The sequence below is a fragment of the Orycteropus afer genome, unplaced genomic scaffold (assembly GCF_000298275.1).
Source record: "Orycteropus afer afer isolate SDZICR_OR568_19922 unplaced genomic scaffold, OryAfe1.0 scaffold00321, whole genome shotgun sequence".
Classification (NCBI taxonomy): Eukaryota; Metazoa; Chordata; class Mammalia; order Tubulidentata; family Orycteropodidae; genus Orycteropus; species Orycteropus afer.
This window is the reverse complement of record NW_006921908.1, coordinates 2,212,986-2,229,104: the sequence shown is the minus strand read 5'-3', so window position 1 is coordinate 2,229,104 and position 16,119 is coordinate 2,212,986. Positions and strand designations below refer to the sequence as shown.

The 16,119-nt window shown below is 40.0% G+C and overlaps 1 protein-coding gene across 1 annotated transcript in view; it reads right to left on the bottom strand.

Moving 5' to 3' along the window:
* LGR4 (leucine rich repeat containing G protein-coupled receptor 4) overlaps positions 1 to 16,119 on the bottom strand; it is a 159,274-nt gene that overhangs the window by 21,214 nt on the left and 121,941 nt on the right. Inside the window, exons 3-4 of the mRNA XM_007951958.2 lie at positions 11,649 to 11,720; positions 8,250 to 8,321 (exon numbers count right to left, since the gene is read on the bottom strand). Coding sequence (XP_007950149.1) covers positions 8,250 to 8,321; positions 11,649 to 11,720 — 144 coding nt within the window. The remainder of the gene's footprint in view (positions 1 to 8,249; positions 8,322 to 11,648; positions 11,721 to 16,119) is intronic.

Sequence of the window (16,119 nt, the reverse complement as noted above, 5' to 3'; positions counted from 1 at the left end):
AATGACAGCATTTTTTTTTTAAGAAAAAGAGTTTGAAAGCTTTCAAATTCAGGAAATTCTAAGTTTTAGAGTGGCTTTTGTAATTTCAAATATTTACTGCCTCCAGCCCCATAGTGCTAGTAGAACTTCAGTTCCAGACATAATCTTCCCCATCCCCTCCAGGCAAGTGTTGGGCCCCAACTCCTACCTAACTACAGCTAATCCCAGACAGATTCTACTTCCAGAGCAGATTTAAGAAACAAAGCAGTTGTCCTTGAGTCACCTGTACCTAACTCATGGCAGCCTTACTGTGTTAGAGGAGAACCACGCTCCAGGGGCTGTTCAGTGGCTGGTTTTTCAAAAGTAGGTCACCACACCTTTCTTCCTAAGGACTTCTGGGTGGACTCAAACCTCTAACCTTTTGGGGAGAGCCAAGGTGTGAGAGTAGAACACAGAGAAAGGGAAAGGAGGGTACAGAGAGATGAAAGCAGGGACCAGATTATGTAGGGAAGGGATAGGATTATAACTAGTACAAATAGAAAACGTCCTCCAGTTTCCCAATGCTACATGTATAAAACTCTAAATTGCTTATTTTATTATACTGGTGATAACATTCAGTTATATCCAACAAAATAATGAGCAGTTGTTCCCCCATACACACAAAATACCCCCATTCTACTTTTCTAACATAGATCCAGTGCTGTATACATCATTTACATGACTGCAGAATTTTATGTGCTATGTGATCAGAAAAAAGGAATGGCCTTAATTTATAGCAACATAATCAGGTATGCTAAAAAAAAAAAAAAAAAACTATCTTCTACGCAAAATAATACCACACAAACTCATTTCCTCTGTACTAAAAAACTGCCACGATTTTCAAGTGACACATAAGTACAAGATTAAAAACAACAACTCTGGAAAAACGGAATCGAAAATAAAAAGCTATTTCATCTGAAAAAGGATTTGTGGTGACTCCAATGGTTAACCCTTACGCCTCCACTCACATGCTAGTGTTGGTGGCACACCCGTTAAGTGCAGAGTTTGCACTAATGCTGAGATCCATGTCGCACAGAGAAGAGATCCTTTCCCCCCTCCTCTTTTCTTTTAAAAACCCAGAGGGGTTCAACAGAATGAATAGAAAATACTTGTTCCTTCTTCTGTACCTCCCTGGGGTTGAAAAGGATTACCCTCCAGAGGGATAAAATATACCCACTTGTTTCTTTTATCAAATTTAATAATGGAGGATGGGAGTGGAGCTTAGCGGACGGCTTGAAAGGAAGGTGAAGGAATCTGTGACTAAGGAGAATCATCAGGGTCCAGGGTAATCAGTCATCCATGCGGTTAATGGATTTGGATAGCTGGCCTAGACTGCCAAATCATTTTCCTTCCAGCAATATGAATTAACGCTAAATTAATCCAGTCATGGGAGGCAACACACAAAATGATTTGGTGACAATTAATAAGAAACATCAATTAGTTGAGGGTAAACAGTACAAATTAAATACTAAAATGCTATGGTGACTAAGTAAGGAAGAGAGTACTGGGGACAGTACTGTGGCTTTTTACAATGACCTACTCTATTAATATGTATCCTAATTAATAGGCCAAAAAGATACTATAATTGATTGTTTTCATAGATGCTAAATGGCGTTAAATATTGCACGAGATTATGTGGACTTCTTAAGGTATTCCACCATTTAAACTCCAGATTATCACTTTATTTAAGTGCACTTTTATTGTTAAAAGGTTAACAATATAGTAATCGAATTCCCTTACTATTTTTGTCTTTAAAATACGCTTTTATTATCTATTATCAAAGCCTATTTTACATCTTACTCAGATTCAAGGTTTTTTTATTTCTTGCTCTAAATAAAAATAAAAGTTATTCTGTATGCAGTTATTAACTCATGAAAATCTGTTCAAAAGTCCTACTCTATGCAATCAAAAGCTCTCCCTTTTTCCCAATACTCCTAAATAAAAAGTAACACAAATATTATAGTATTATAAACAGATTTTGTCACCAGTTTCCACTGTGGGAAACTTGGAAAACTAGTCTTTAAGATTCTTTAATATTCACTATATATGTAATCAGAAGCCCTGGTAGCATAGTGCCTAAGGCACTTGACTGCTAACCAGAAGGCTGGCGGTTCAAACCCACCAGCCACTCCTCGGAAGGAAGGTTGGGCAATCCTACTTCCGGACATTGTATGCTTGCTCTCTCTCTCTCTCTCTTTCTCTCTCTCTCTCTCTATATATATATACACATATATATATATATATATAAATATATGAAATTGTTGGGATTATTCAACAATTCCCTTAGATACCTTGTAGCCATCACCAAGCATACACAAACTACACTAAGCCACTTCTGGTCAATTTCAACTCCTCATGAACTTTGCTCCTTTCAAGCACTACTTCAAAACCACAAGGAAATCTTTCCTGTAATTCAGGTCTGAAGATCAGATTTTCAAACTGACTCAAGTGCTGATAAGACTGTTTTACACCAGGACTGAATTTCAATTGTATCTAACCTGACCACTGCACACCCACTGTGCTAACAAACCCATGAACATTTCCTTTTTAAATGAAACAGGCATGACACACAGCTCACTGTGTTTCTGATACATACAACATCCCAGTGCCTTTTTTAAAAATACTTTGACTCCTCTCTTTCTAAGCTTCTCTTCCACTTTGGAGGTAATTTAAACTATGCAACTCACTCAATGAATGATGAATAGAGTACCGTCACTCCTCACTTAGGGACATGGTTAGGTTCCAAAGACCAGGTCCTTACATGAAATTGGCATTATGCATCCCGTCTTTGGCACTGGTGTCACCTTCCCAGTCACTCACTGCCCATCCTGGTATGCATCTGGGAATGGGTATGACATGGTAGGCCCCCTTCCTCACCACACCTTCCTCATCACTGTGGAGCTGGGGGGTAGGGGAGGGGAAGGTTTGGGGTAGTAGTTCTGGTCGTGTGTTGCCTGCTGCCTGCTTTGGGTGGGGTCCGCACTTTGTCCTCCACCTGCACCTCCCACTGCCTGCCCTGGGCAGGGAAGTACAATGTCCACCCCAGCCCCACAGCCTCACATGGCCCCCTTCCTTCTCTCCATCCTGCTTCCCTGTCACCTTTGGCCTCTTGCCTGGCCTCCACTTGCCAGAAAAAAGAAAAAAACAAAAATAAAACCCACTTCCAGCAAGTCAATCCTGACTCATACCAACCCTACAGAACAGAATAGAACTGTTCCACAGGGTTTCCAAAGCTGTGTATCTTTATCAAAGCTGATTGTTACATCTTTCTCCCGAATTATAGCTGATGGGCTCAAACCCCCAACACTTTGTTAGCAGCTGAATGCTTTAACCACTGTGCCACCAGTGGCTAATAAAAGATCCTTATGTTCCATAACTTGGCATTTTAGGGAAACGAATTACTTCATATAGTTCTACTTTAAATTTCTATTTAAGCTAGAAATTAAATGGCCAACACCCAGAAACTCCTTGTTTATGATGTTAAATACATTTTTAAAGTTTAACTTTTACAGCATATGATTATGTTTTTTATTAGTATATGTATTTATTTTCACATTCAATTCCTACTATCTAATCCAAAATCAAAAGATAATCTATAATTTATAATGTTTAGTGGTGGACTTTTGATGCAGTTAAAACGGTTTTATATTAGCAAACAGATGAGATAAACAGTTTCACTTTTACTTAAGTTTTCCAACTCACACACATGTCCTACAAAATTTTGTATTTACAGTTATTTCAAAGGATAGCAAAAATTGAGACAGGTTAATATATGAGGATGTGATGTGGTTAAATGTAATTTTATAACCCAGAACACGTAAGTGTGATCTCCATTGAAGTTTTTTTCTTAGGGTTATTCTCAAAACTTGGGTTTTGCATGATAATTTTCAGGGGTAGATTCTTAAAAATCCGACTTCCTGGGGCCTACCTTTAAAGAGAAAATATAAGAATTTGTAGGAAAAGCCCTCCAAAAAACTCACTGCCACCGAGTTGACTGGCTCATAGCGAACCCCACTGCGTTTCCCTGCTGACATCCTGGTTAACAGACAAACGCCTTATCCACTATGCCACCAGAGCTCCTTAGGATAAGCCCCAGGAAACTCCATGTTAGAAATGATGATTCTACTGCTGGGAGTCAAACCGCCACACTCTGAGAAACTCTGTCCCAGTCCTGCTATATTTAGCACATGAATTAAAGCAGGGAACAATGTAATTTTTCACCAATTATTCTAGCAGAAACTAACAAAGTTCCTTATTTTGAGGAACACTTTATTTTGGTAAGTTCTCTTCTCCTAGTTGAAGTCTGATAACCAAAGACTGGAGGTTCCAAGCTACTAAGAGGTGCCTTGGAAGAAAGGCTTCACAATTTACTTCTCAAAAATCAGCCACTGAAAATCCAATGGAGCAAAATTCTACCCTGACAGTTGCCATGAGTCGGAATCAACTCAATCACAGCTAGCAATGTACTCACTCTGACAAACATGCAAAAGGCTGTTTAAAATTCTGGTTCAATAACTGCATGTGTTAATTCAGTTTAGTTTAGTTCCTCAATTTTTTCTTTAAAAGTACCCCTAGATTCTCCAAAAGAGTCAAAAGAGAACCTACAGATTGGGAAAAAATATTTGGTAATAACATATCTGACAAGGGACTTATCTCTAGAATTTATAGAACACTCCAACACCTCAATAACAAAAAGACAAACAATCCAATTAAAAAATGGGCAGAAGACATGAATAGACACTTCACCAAGGAGGATATTCAAGCGGCCAACAAACATATGAAGAAATGCTCACGATCATTAGCTATTAGAGAGATGCAAATCAAAACAACAATGAGATACCATCTTGCTCCAGCACTAGTAGCAAAGTTCAACAAGACAGAAAATAACAAATGCTGGCGAGGTTGTGGAGAGATTGGGACTCTCATACACTGCTGTTGGGACTGTAAAATGGTACAACCATTGTGGAAAGCAGTATGGCGATTCCTTCAAAAGTTGGAAATACAAATACCATTTGACCCAGCCATCCCATTACTAGGTATATACCCTAAAGAAGTGAGAGCCATAACAAGAACAGATATATGCACGCCGATGTTCATCGCAGCACTATTTACAATAGCCAAAACTTGGAAACAACCTAGATGTCCAACAACTAAGGAATGGATAACCAAACTTTGGTACAATCACACAATGGAATACTATGCAACGCTAAAGAATAATGTAGAATCTGCAAAACACCGCATAACGTGGATGAACTTGGAGGACATTATGCTGAGCGAAATAAGTCAGTCACAAAAGGACAAATATTGTATTAGTCCGTTATTGTGAAAGTTAAGGAAAGGTTTATATATTGGAGGACATTTTCTTTGTTGGTTACCAGGGGTGGGAGGGGAGGGGAGGGAATGCTGTTAGATAGATAGAGATAAATATTGATTTGGGTGAAGAGAAGGGCAATGTACCAAATGTGAGTGACCAATATGGCAGCATTGAGGATGAGAAAGACAGAGAGAGTTACATGGGCAGTACAAACAACAAATATGAACCCCTTTGTAAATACAATACTGAGTTGTCAATGAAAGCAAACATGGGTATAGGGACGGATAGATGGGTGAACAAGCTAAACAATTATGTATGTCTAAATGGAGAGTGTATCCAAGATCATATACAGGGTTGGCAGACAATGGGCCTCTCGAAGAGTATGAAGGGATGGACACTGGGAGGAGGTGACTGTGGGGAGGAAGTGGGAGGGGAGCTGCTGCATTGTAAATTTTGGTCAATGACATGAGACAAAGTATATGTGAACTGCTGTATGAAAAGTGAATTTACTCTGTAAATCTTCACCCAAATCCTAATAAAAAAAAAAAAAGTACCCCTAGAGATAGATGAAGTAGCCCTGGTGGTGCAAGGGTTTAGCACTCAGCTGGCTAACTATCAACTGATTCATTGGAGACATGACCCGGTGATTGATCCACAAAAATTAAACAAACAAAAATCAACAACAACAACAACAAACCCTGCTGCCGTATGACTCATAGTAATCCTACAGTACAGAGTTGAACTGCCCCCATAGGGTTTCCAAGGGTGTAATCTTTATGGAAGCAGACTGCCTCATCTTTCTCCTGTGGAGCGGCTGGCAGGTTCAAACCACTGACCTTTCAGTTAGCAACTAAGTGCTTAACCACTGCACAACCAGGGCTCCCTAGAAAACCTTATGAGGTAGTTCTACTCTGTCACATGGGATCAGTATGAGTTGACATCAATGTGAGGGCACCTTAACAACAGAGAGGAATTTGACCCCCTATATATTGCCGCCGGGGATGGCCTCAGGGCCTCGGGCAGTCAGCTGCCACACCCAAGGCTGCGGGTTCAAACCCACCGGCCGCTCCCCGCCAGGTAGATGGGCCATCTCTTTGGGAGCTCTGGTAGCATAGTGGCTAAGGCACTTGACTGCTAACCAGAAGGCAGGCGGTTCAAACCCACCAGCCACTCCTCGGAAGGAAGGTTGGGCAATCCTACTTCCGTAGTGATACTGCCTCGGAAACCCAAGGAGGGGTCGCTATGAGTCGGGGCCGACTCGACGGCAAACAACAACAACATACTGGGGGTAGGAAGTCCTGAAGTTTTAGCCCTAACAACAAGAACAAAAAAAATCAAATTCACTGCCACTGAGTCGATCAATCCAGTTATTAACAAAACCCAGTGCATTGAATATAAAAAGTGTCTCTTCAAAATCTGTAGATTTGCATATCCCTCTGTGGTATCACTACTTAGATAACCCACTTACTGGGTGGTGGTGGTGGGGCAGAGTATATGAATACCCAAACCTTAGAAGCAACAATCCCCATCCTCCAGGTTATAAACATATACAAACATGTATTTGTGTATTCGAAAAAGGACATATGCATTTATGTGTGCGTGTGTATGAAAAAACATGGGAAAAAAGCAAAATGGAGTGCTACTTGAAAAAGCTTTTGAAATCAGTAGCTGAACATGGTAAAAAGCTAAAGTTCAGACCTCCAACATTCCTTTCTTCAAAAATAAAAACCTGGAAGGAAGCAGTAGAGCTGATTAAGTTATATCCCCAATATATGTTCAATATGCATAGATGAGGAATTATATTTGATTTGTTCTAATAATTATTACCAACCAAAACAGAAACCTCTGTCATAGTTATGGCACAAAAAACTAAAACAACTTTCCCTATATAACGCTGGTTCCAAAGAGGTGGTGATCACCAGTCCCATACAACCTTATGGATGTCTGCCCAGCATTGAAAACTCAGTTGCTCTCTCTCACCCTCTGAGACAAGAGGGGTAAACAGAACCCTTTCATTCTCCCTCACCAAAGGACACTCATAAAGCAACAGCCTACCGTCCCTATTTTATCCTAGATGAGAGGATAACTCCCCCTCCTTGGGACTCCAGTTCTTTACACAGCAGCCAGAGTGGTCCTCTTTAACTGATTCAAGAACACAGAAAACCCAAAGAAGTTAGATAGAAAAAGAGTATATACACCATATGATTTATTTCTATATAATATTATAAAATGAAGATTTATCTATGACAGAAAGTGGACTCATGACTGCATAGGCACAGGGGATGAGGAACAAAGAAATTACAAACTGGCGTAAAGAAACTTTTGGTGATAATTGTTACTATTATGGATTGAACTGGGTCTCCTCAAAATATGTACTGAAGTCCTAGCCTCTGTATCTATGGATGTGATTCTGCTTGGAAATAAGGTTTTCTTTGTACTATTAATTAGGTCATACTCAAGGAGGATGGGTTCTAAACCTAATCACTTCTGAGTTATAAAAAGAGTAAAATGAGCTCAAATAGAGACACCTACAGGAGAAAGATGCTGTATGAAGACAGAGACACACTGAGATACATCTACAATCCAGGAATGCCAAGGATTGCTGGCGGCTCTTAGCAGCTGAAAGAGACAAAGGAGTCCTGTAGAGCTCTGACCTGAATTTAGACTTCTACTCTCAAGAACTTGGAGAAATCAATCTCTAATCTCTGTTCTTAAAAGCCACCCACTTGTGGTATTTCTGTTATGGCAACACAAGGTAACTAAGGCAGATACATTTATTATCTTGATAGTGGTGATGCTATCACAGTTTATACATATGTCAAAACTTACCAAACTGTACACTTTAAATGTGAAATTCACTGTGTATCAATTATACCTAAAAAATTTTAAAAATACAGAAAACCAAAACATTACTTACAAAGACTGCAAAGCACTCAGTCCTCGAATGGCTTCATTGGGTACTGTTTTCAACTGATTGTTTTGGAGGGTTCTAGAAGGAAATTTTTTGGTTAGTGCATAACAAGCAATTGTTACCCATTTCTTAGAGAAATTTAGTACCACTTCTTTCAAAAGCATTAAAACAAAAATAAAATCCTTTCAATAGCTAAAAGAGAGGGTAGGGAGTAGAAAGCACATAAGACGAGCAAACTGCAAAAAAGCAACACACATTTGTTATCATGCCAGATATGAAACCTAGGCCATTTGACCAAGCCATTTCCTAATGTGGGTAACCCATGTTTCTGATGGTTGTCTAACTTCTGGAAGTTAAGGCACTCTAGCTAACATCCAGTGATCTAGCTTCTGTTAAACCCATTGCTGTTGAGTCTATTCCAACCCATAGCGACTTATAGGACAGAGCAGGTAGGGTTTCCAAGGCTGTAATTCTTACAGAAGCATGCTGCCGCATCTTCCTCCTGTGGTGCCGCCGGTAGTTTCCACCAGCCATCCATTCAGTTAGCAGCTGAGCACTTAACCATTGTACTACCAGGGGCTCTGTTGTTAGGTGCTGTCAACTTGGCTCCAACTCAGCAACCCTAAGTGCAACAGAACAAAACACTGGCCAGTTCTACATCATCCTCACAATTATTGTTATGTTTGAGTCCACTGTTGTACCCACTGTGACAATCCATCCTGTTGAGGGTCTTCCTCTTTCTCGCTGACCCTCTACTTTACCAAGCATGATGTCCTTCTCCAGGGATTGGACCCTCCTAATAACGTATCCAATATATATGAGATAAACTCACCACATTTACTTCTAAGGAGCATTTGGCTGTACTTCTTCCAAGACAGATTTGTTCATTCTTCTGGCAATCCATGGTATATTTGATATTATTCATCAACACCAAAATTCAAATGCATCAATTCTTCTTCAGTGTACCTTATTCATTATCCAGACTTTACAGGCATATTGAATATGCCATAGATTGGATTAGGCTCACCTTAGTTCTCAAAGTAACATCTTTACTTCTGAACACTTTAAAAAAATCTTTGCATCAGATTTGCCCAATACAATATGACATTTGATTTCCTGACTGCTGCCTCCATGGGCACTGATTGTAGATTCAAGTAAAATGAAATCCTTGACAATTTCAAACATTTCTCCATTTATCATGATGTTACTTATTGCTCCAGTTGTAAGGATTTTTGTTTTCTTTATTTTTGGGTGTAATCCATTCTGAAGGCTGTGTTTTTGATCTTTATCAGTAAGTGCTTCAAGTCCTCTTCATTTTCAGCAAGCAAGATTGTGTCATTTGTGTATCACGGTTGTTAATGAGTCTTCCTCCAATCCTGATGCTGCCTTCTTATATAGTCCAGCTTCTCAGATTATTTGCTCAGTATACAGGTTGAATCTTGGAAGGAAGGTTGGGCAATCTACTTCCATAGTGATACTGCCTTGGAAACCCAAGGAGGGGTCGCTATGAGTCGGGTCTGACTCAATGGCACATAACAACAACAACAACATACAGGTTGAATAAGGATCTGGTGAAAGGATACAATCCTGATGCATAAATTTCCTGATTTTAAACCACAGTGTCCCCTTGTTTTGTTTGAATGCCAGCCTCTTCTTGGTCCATACACAGGTTCCACATGAGTACAACTGTTTTGGAATTCCCATTCTTCACAATGTTATCCATATTGTTATGGCCCACATGGTTAAATGCCTTTGCATAGTGAATAAAACACAGGTAAACATCTCTGTGGTACTCTCTGCTTTCAGCCAAGATCCATCTGATATCCAAATTATGTCCTCTTCTGAATTCAGCTTGAATTTCTGGCAGTTCCCTGTCCATGACCTGATACAATCATTTCTGAGTTGTCTTCAACAAAATTTTATTTGCATATGATATTAATGATATTGTTCAATAATTTCCATATTCTGTTGAAATGGGCATGAATATGCTCTCTTCCAGTCCGGGGCCAGGTAACTAACTCTCTTTCAAATTTCTTGATAGAGAAGGAGTGAACGCTTCCTGCATTGCACCCATTTATTAAATAATGTTAATTGTGAGGTAATAACATGTTAATTGGGAGAAATAACAAACAAACTCATTGGAATCCCTAAAGCCTTTTCAAATTGAATGAAGTAGAGTCCATAAACATGGAAAAGAGGAAAAGCCTATTGATTTTGCTGTTCCTCAGTGCATCTGGGATCAGGATAGAAATACAACTTTAATCATCAAATAGTTAGAGCCTGAAGAATGGTATTACAATGAAGTTCTTTTCATTTTTGTCTAACATCATTACTCAAAAAAACCAAAAACCAAAACAAATGAACTGCCATCGAGTTGATTCAAGTCATAGCGACCCCTCTCTGGGTTTCTGAGGCAGTATAGCTACAGAAGTAGATTGTCCCATCTTCCTTCCGAGGAGTGGCTGGTGGATTTGAACTGCCAGCCTTCTGGTTAGCAGTCAAATGCTTTAGGCACTATGCCACCAGAGCTCCCAACATCATTACTAGGCACATTAATAAAATGTCTGGTTCATATGAATTGCTGTAACATGAAACGGAAGAGGTAAAGCAACCATGTAGCTCACTGAACCACACAAGTCTATTGACTTGTGGAGGATCTATCACTCAACAAGGTAATGGCAGAAGTGGGGCTGGCCGCCAGTTTACCTTCTCCCAACCTGCCACACTCCAAGCTCCTGACCATAATAAAGAATTTATTTCCTGATCTCTCAAAGCTATATAAATCATAGGTACTTCAATGTCCTTTAGATCTAAAATGATTTAATATTTAGAGCCCTTGTAAGCCTTTTTCCCTTTAAAGACAGCCAATTCAAGTTTCTTATAGCTATATAAAGAGCTCTGGTGGTGTAGTGCCTAAGGCATTTGACTGCTAACTAGAAGACTGGCAGTTCAAACCCACCAGCCACTCCTCAGAAAGAAGGTTGGGCAATCTACTTCCGCAGTGATACTGCCTCGGAAACCCAAGGAGGGGTCGCTAAGAGTCCAATCTGACTCAACTGCAGTGAGTCTGGAGAGAGTTTTTACAGCTATATATTAAGTAGAAACAAACCTTTCTAGTTAAGTTTAAATATGGTTTTGATTCAATGCATAAAATATACAAAAAGACTAACTTTCAACTGTAATGCACTGGAGGTCAGAATGCCTGTTACTTAAGGTTTTAACTTTTGTTATTGAGACACAAGGTTGCAGAAATCAACCTCCAGCCTCCCACACTACCACTGGCCACTCCTTAAATCTTTTAATCCTGAACTAAAAGAAACTGTGCTTAACCTAGCTCCAGGCATGTTGACTATGCAGAAAGAAAATATACAGCCAGCTGTGAAACTCTAAAATTGCATTACTTACAGAACTTTGAGTTCTTTCAACCCAGACAAGGCTTTTGGGTGGATAAAAGAAAGGTCGTTTCCAGCCAATCGTCTAGAAAAAAAAAAAAAAAAAGGCAGCAAGAGAAAAAAATAGAAATTCAGACTCATAATTCAGAACTCATAATAACCTAATCTGTGATTAAAGCTTTATGTTAAACATCTCTCATTTTTATCTGACATTAAACATGGACTTACATCTTTACCAAAACGATCCCAGGATTTTTCCAAAGAGATAAATGTCTCTAGAAATTTTTTTTTTAAAACTCCCAACACAATCAAACAGCCACATTTTTTATTCTGGTGAGGTCAAGCAAGCCAAGACACATTAAACCAAATTCACTTTGCTATTCACGGTCACTCTCAGAAGCTTGTGGTGTTTTCCAAGTGCCTTATAAATACAGACTACCAGTCAGCAGGCAGAAGTGTTTACACAGATCCCAGCAGGCCAGCATGTTAAAGGGGGACAGCCTTCTGGAGGCAGACAGCATGTTATCTCTGACTAACCAAGGGCAGCAGATTCAAGGCAAAGGCTAGGCAAAAAGTTAAAGTCATTGTAAGTGTAACTTTCTAAAACAAAGGCTTATATATCTTTTTAAATAAATGTTGTCCTAAAGAAAATTAAAAATGAGAAATTTAGGTGGGAGTAGGGGAATAAGGGGCAATCTACTTCCGCAGTGATTCTGCCTCGGAAACCCATGGAGGGGTCGCTATGAGTCGGGTCCGACTTGATGGCACATAACAACAACAGGGGAATAAGGTAAGCTGTTAATACGCTCAGCTGCTAACCAAAAGGTGGGAGGTCCCAGTCCACCTCCAGGCACCTCAAAAGGAAAAGCCTGGCAACCTACTTTGAAAAATCAGCCATGGAAAACTCTATGGAGTACAGTTCTATTCAGACATACCTGGGGTCATTATAAGTCAGAAATGACCCGACTTTTTTTTTTTTTCTTTTTTAAGGAAAGGATGAAAAACTCTCTGGTTACCTTTTTAAGAAATCTGAGCACAATAATTCATTCTGAGCCCCATTTTGGGCACACAAAGGGAACTGAGTAGAAGAAACAGGAAACAAGACAACTCACATAACTTGTAAACAGCTGAAGTGAAAGAAGGTCTTCAAATCCTTAAAAATGGTAACTGTGTGTCCCAATGATGAAACACAGTACACTCCCCAGGATTCTGGTCTATAACTGAACTCACAACCAGCTGGATTCTGTAGCTAAGGTGTTTTTTTTTTCCCCCTTCTTCTTCTTCTTCTTCATGCTCTTTCCCCTACTGTCTCAGGGCTACATAGTAATCAAGTCATATTATTTCCTTATTTAAAAAGTCTATTTCCACCTTTCCTTTCAATTGCCCCTGTCAACATCCTGAGTCTCTGGGCCTTATTCATCAATTCATTCACCTACCAAAAAGTTTTATTTATTCATTTAAGAAAATGAGTGCCTACCAAGTGCCTCGGAGCTCTGGTGGTGTAGTCCCTAAGGCATTTGACTGCTAACCAGAAGGCTGGTGGTTCAAACCCACCAGCCACTCCCCGGAAGGAACGTTGGGCAATCTACTTCCTTAGTGATACTGCCTCCAAAACCCAAGGAGGAGTCGCTATGAGTCAGATCCGACTTGACAGCAGTGAATTTTGACTTTCCCAAAAAGGAAGGGACTTTCCTTGTCCCTTCCTGTGTGGTACAGTTAACACATGCAGCTGCTAATGTGTGGAAGTTCTAGTCCACTCAGGTACCTTGGCAGGAATGTCTAGCAATCTACTTCTGAAAAAACAGCTATGTAAAACCCTGTGGAGCACAGTTCTACTCTGAGATGCATGGGGTTGCCATAAGTCCAAGTTGCCTCAATAGCAACCAGAAAACCCAAGTGCCAGCCATTGCGCTAGATATTCAGGAGCTTCAGACTGCACCAGCACAACGTCCTCTCCACCACCTTCCAGTCTATGCCACCTGCACATCCTGATTTTAGGGACACAAGGAAGTTTGAAGCCACTGAGGTCTGAAACTTCTTTTAGAGGCATTTTGCTCTTGAAGTTCTGTCCCAGTTAAAATGCAAATACTCATATGGGAAGGAAAATACTTGATCCTTCCCTAGCATTAACATGCAAGCGTGAATGAATAGGATTCCTGTGTGTAGAAGATATGCGTAGGCAGGGAAGGAGAGCGAGGAGGATAGGGTGGGATGGAGTGGAATAACCAGAAGTCATTAAATCAAAGTAGTGAGTTTGTAGAATTATCTCCTCAATTCACATCAACTGGATTCTCAGGCAATACCACAACATGAACACAGGGTTTATGTCCCTAATTTAAACTCTTCCTAAAAACTCCTCTTACCATTATGCACTTTGTTTCTCACAAGGTACACTAGCACCTAAACAGTATCACTACAGAAGTAGATTGCCCCATCTTCCTTCCGAGGAGTGGCTGGTAGGTTTGAACCGCCAGCCTTCTGTTTAGCAGTCAGATGCCTTAGGCACTATGCCACCATAGCTCCTACAACATTCACTTTGTACCATCAGCTTCAAGTCATCATCTGTAAAATAAGGAATCAAAGATGGTTTTATGGTCTCTTCAGTTCCTCATTTTAAAGTATTTCTCCAAACCATCCTCTTGATTCTAGATTACCCAGCTTCACCACTATATCTTTTATACACTTTACCTAGCAACCTCATTTTCATCCCTTAAAGACCCTACTCTAATGCTACTTCCCTTGAAAATTTCAGTTCTTAATAACATGCTCCATTTGGGAATACTTAAGAGTTCCTAATTAAACTTGATCACAGGCTACCTTCTACTGGTTGTTGTTCTAGTCTTGCAAGCCAAGGAGAAACTCTTCCGAAGGCATTGCATAAAGCTCAAACTTCTGTTGATGTTAGCTGTATTGAGTTGCTTCTGACTAATGGTGACTTCATATACGCAGAGTAGAAGGGGGCTTCGTAGGGTTTTCAGGACTCTGACCTTTCAGAAGCAGATCACCAGGCTGTCTTCCAAGGCGTCTCTGGAAGGGCTTGAACCAGCAACCTTTCAACTAGTAGTCAAGCACTTAACCATTAACACCTCCCCTACACTTCTGTTGTTGTTTTTGTCCGGTGTCCTTGAGTCAGTCCCAATTCATAGCAACCCCATGTACAACAGAACAAAATACTGCCTGGCTAGCACCATCCTCATAATCTTTGCTGTGTTTGAGCCAATTGTGGCAGCCACTGAGTCAATCCATCTCATTGAAGGTCTTCCTCTTTTACTATGACCCTGTACTTTACCAAGCATGATGTTCTTCTCCAGAGACTAATCCCTGCTGGTAACATGTCCAAGTATGTGAGATGAAGTCTCATAATCCTCACTTCTAAGGAGCATTCTGGCTATACTTCTTCCAAGACAGAATTTGTTCCTTCTGGTAGTCCATGGTCTATTAGTATTCTTTGCCAACACCAAACTTTAAATGCATTAATTCTTCTTCAATCTTTCCTATTCATTGTCCAGCTTTTGTATGCATATGAGGCAACTGAAAATACCATGGCTTGAGTCAGGAGCACCTCAGTACTCAAAATGCCATCTTTGTGGCTTTTTAACACATCAAAGAGGTCTTTTGCAGATTTGCTCAATGCAATACGTCACGGGGTTTCTGGACTGCTGTTTCCATTGGTATTGATTGTGGATCCAAGTAAAATGAAATCCCTGACAACTTCAATTTCTCTCTGTTTATCATGCTGCTGCTTATTGGTCCAGTTGTGAGGACTTTTTGTTACACTGAGGTGTAATCCCTACTGAAGGCTGTAGTCTTTGATCTTCATCAGTAATTGCTTCAAGTCCTCTTTGCTTTCAGCAAGCAAGTTTGTACCATCTGCATATCTCAGGTTGTTAATGAGTCTTCCTCCCATCCTGAGACTACATTATTTTTCATACAGTCCAGCTTCTTGGATTATTTACTCAACTCACAGATTGAATGAGTACGGGAAAAGTATACAATCCCAATGCATACCCTTCATGATTTTAAACCAGAGTATCCCCTTGTTCAGTTTGAATGACTGCCTTTTGGTCTATGTGCAGATTCCACATGAACACAAGTGTTCCGGAATTCCCATTCTTTGCAATGTTATGCATAATTTGTTATGATCTACAGTCAAATGTTTTTGCATTGTCAATAAAACACAGGTAAATATCCTTTTGGTATGTTCTACTTTCAGCCACGATCCATTTGACATTGCAATGATATCTCTCATTCCATGCCCTGTTCTGAATCCAACTTCAACTTCTAGCAGCCATTTGGCTGGAATTCTATGGATCTCTTCCAATTGGTTGGCCAGGTAGCTCTCTTCCAAATTACTTGGCATATACAAATGAGCTATTCCAGTGTTGCCTCCAATGTTTTGTTGGTATTCATCAATTCCTGGAGACTTGTTTTTTGCCAATGCCTTCAGAGCACCTTGGGCTTCTTCCCTCAACACCACTGGTTCT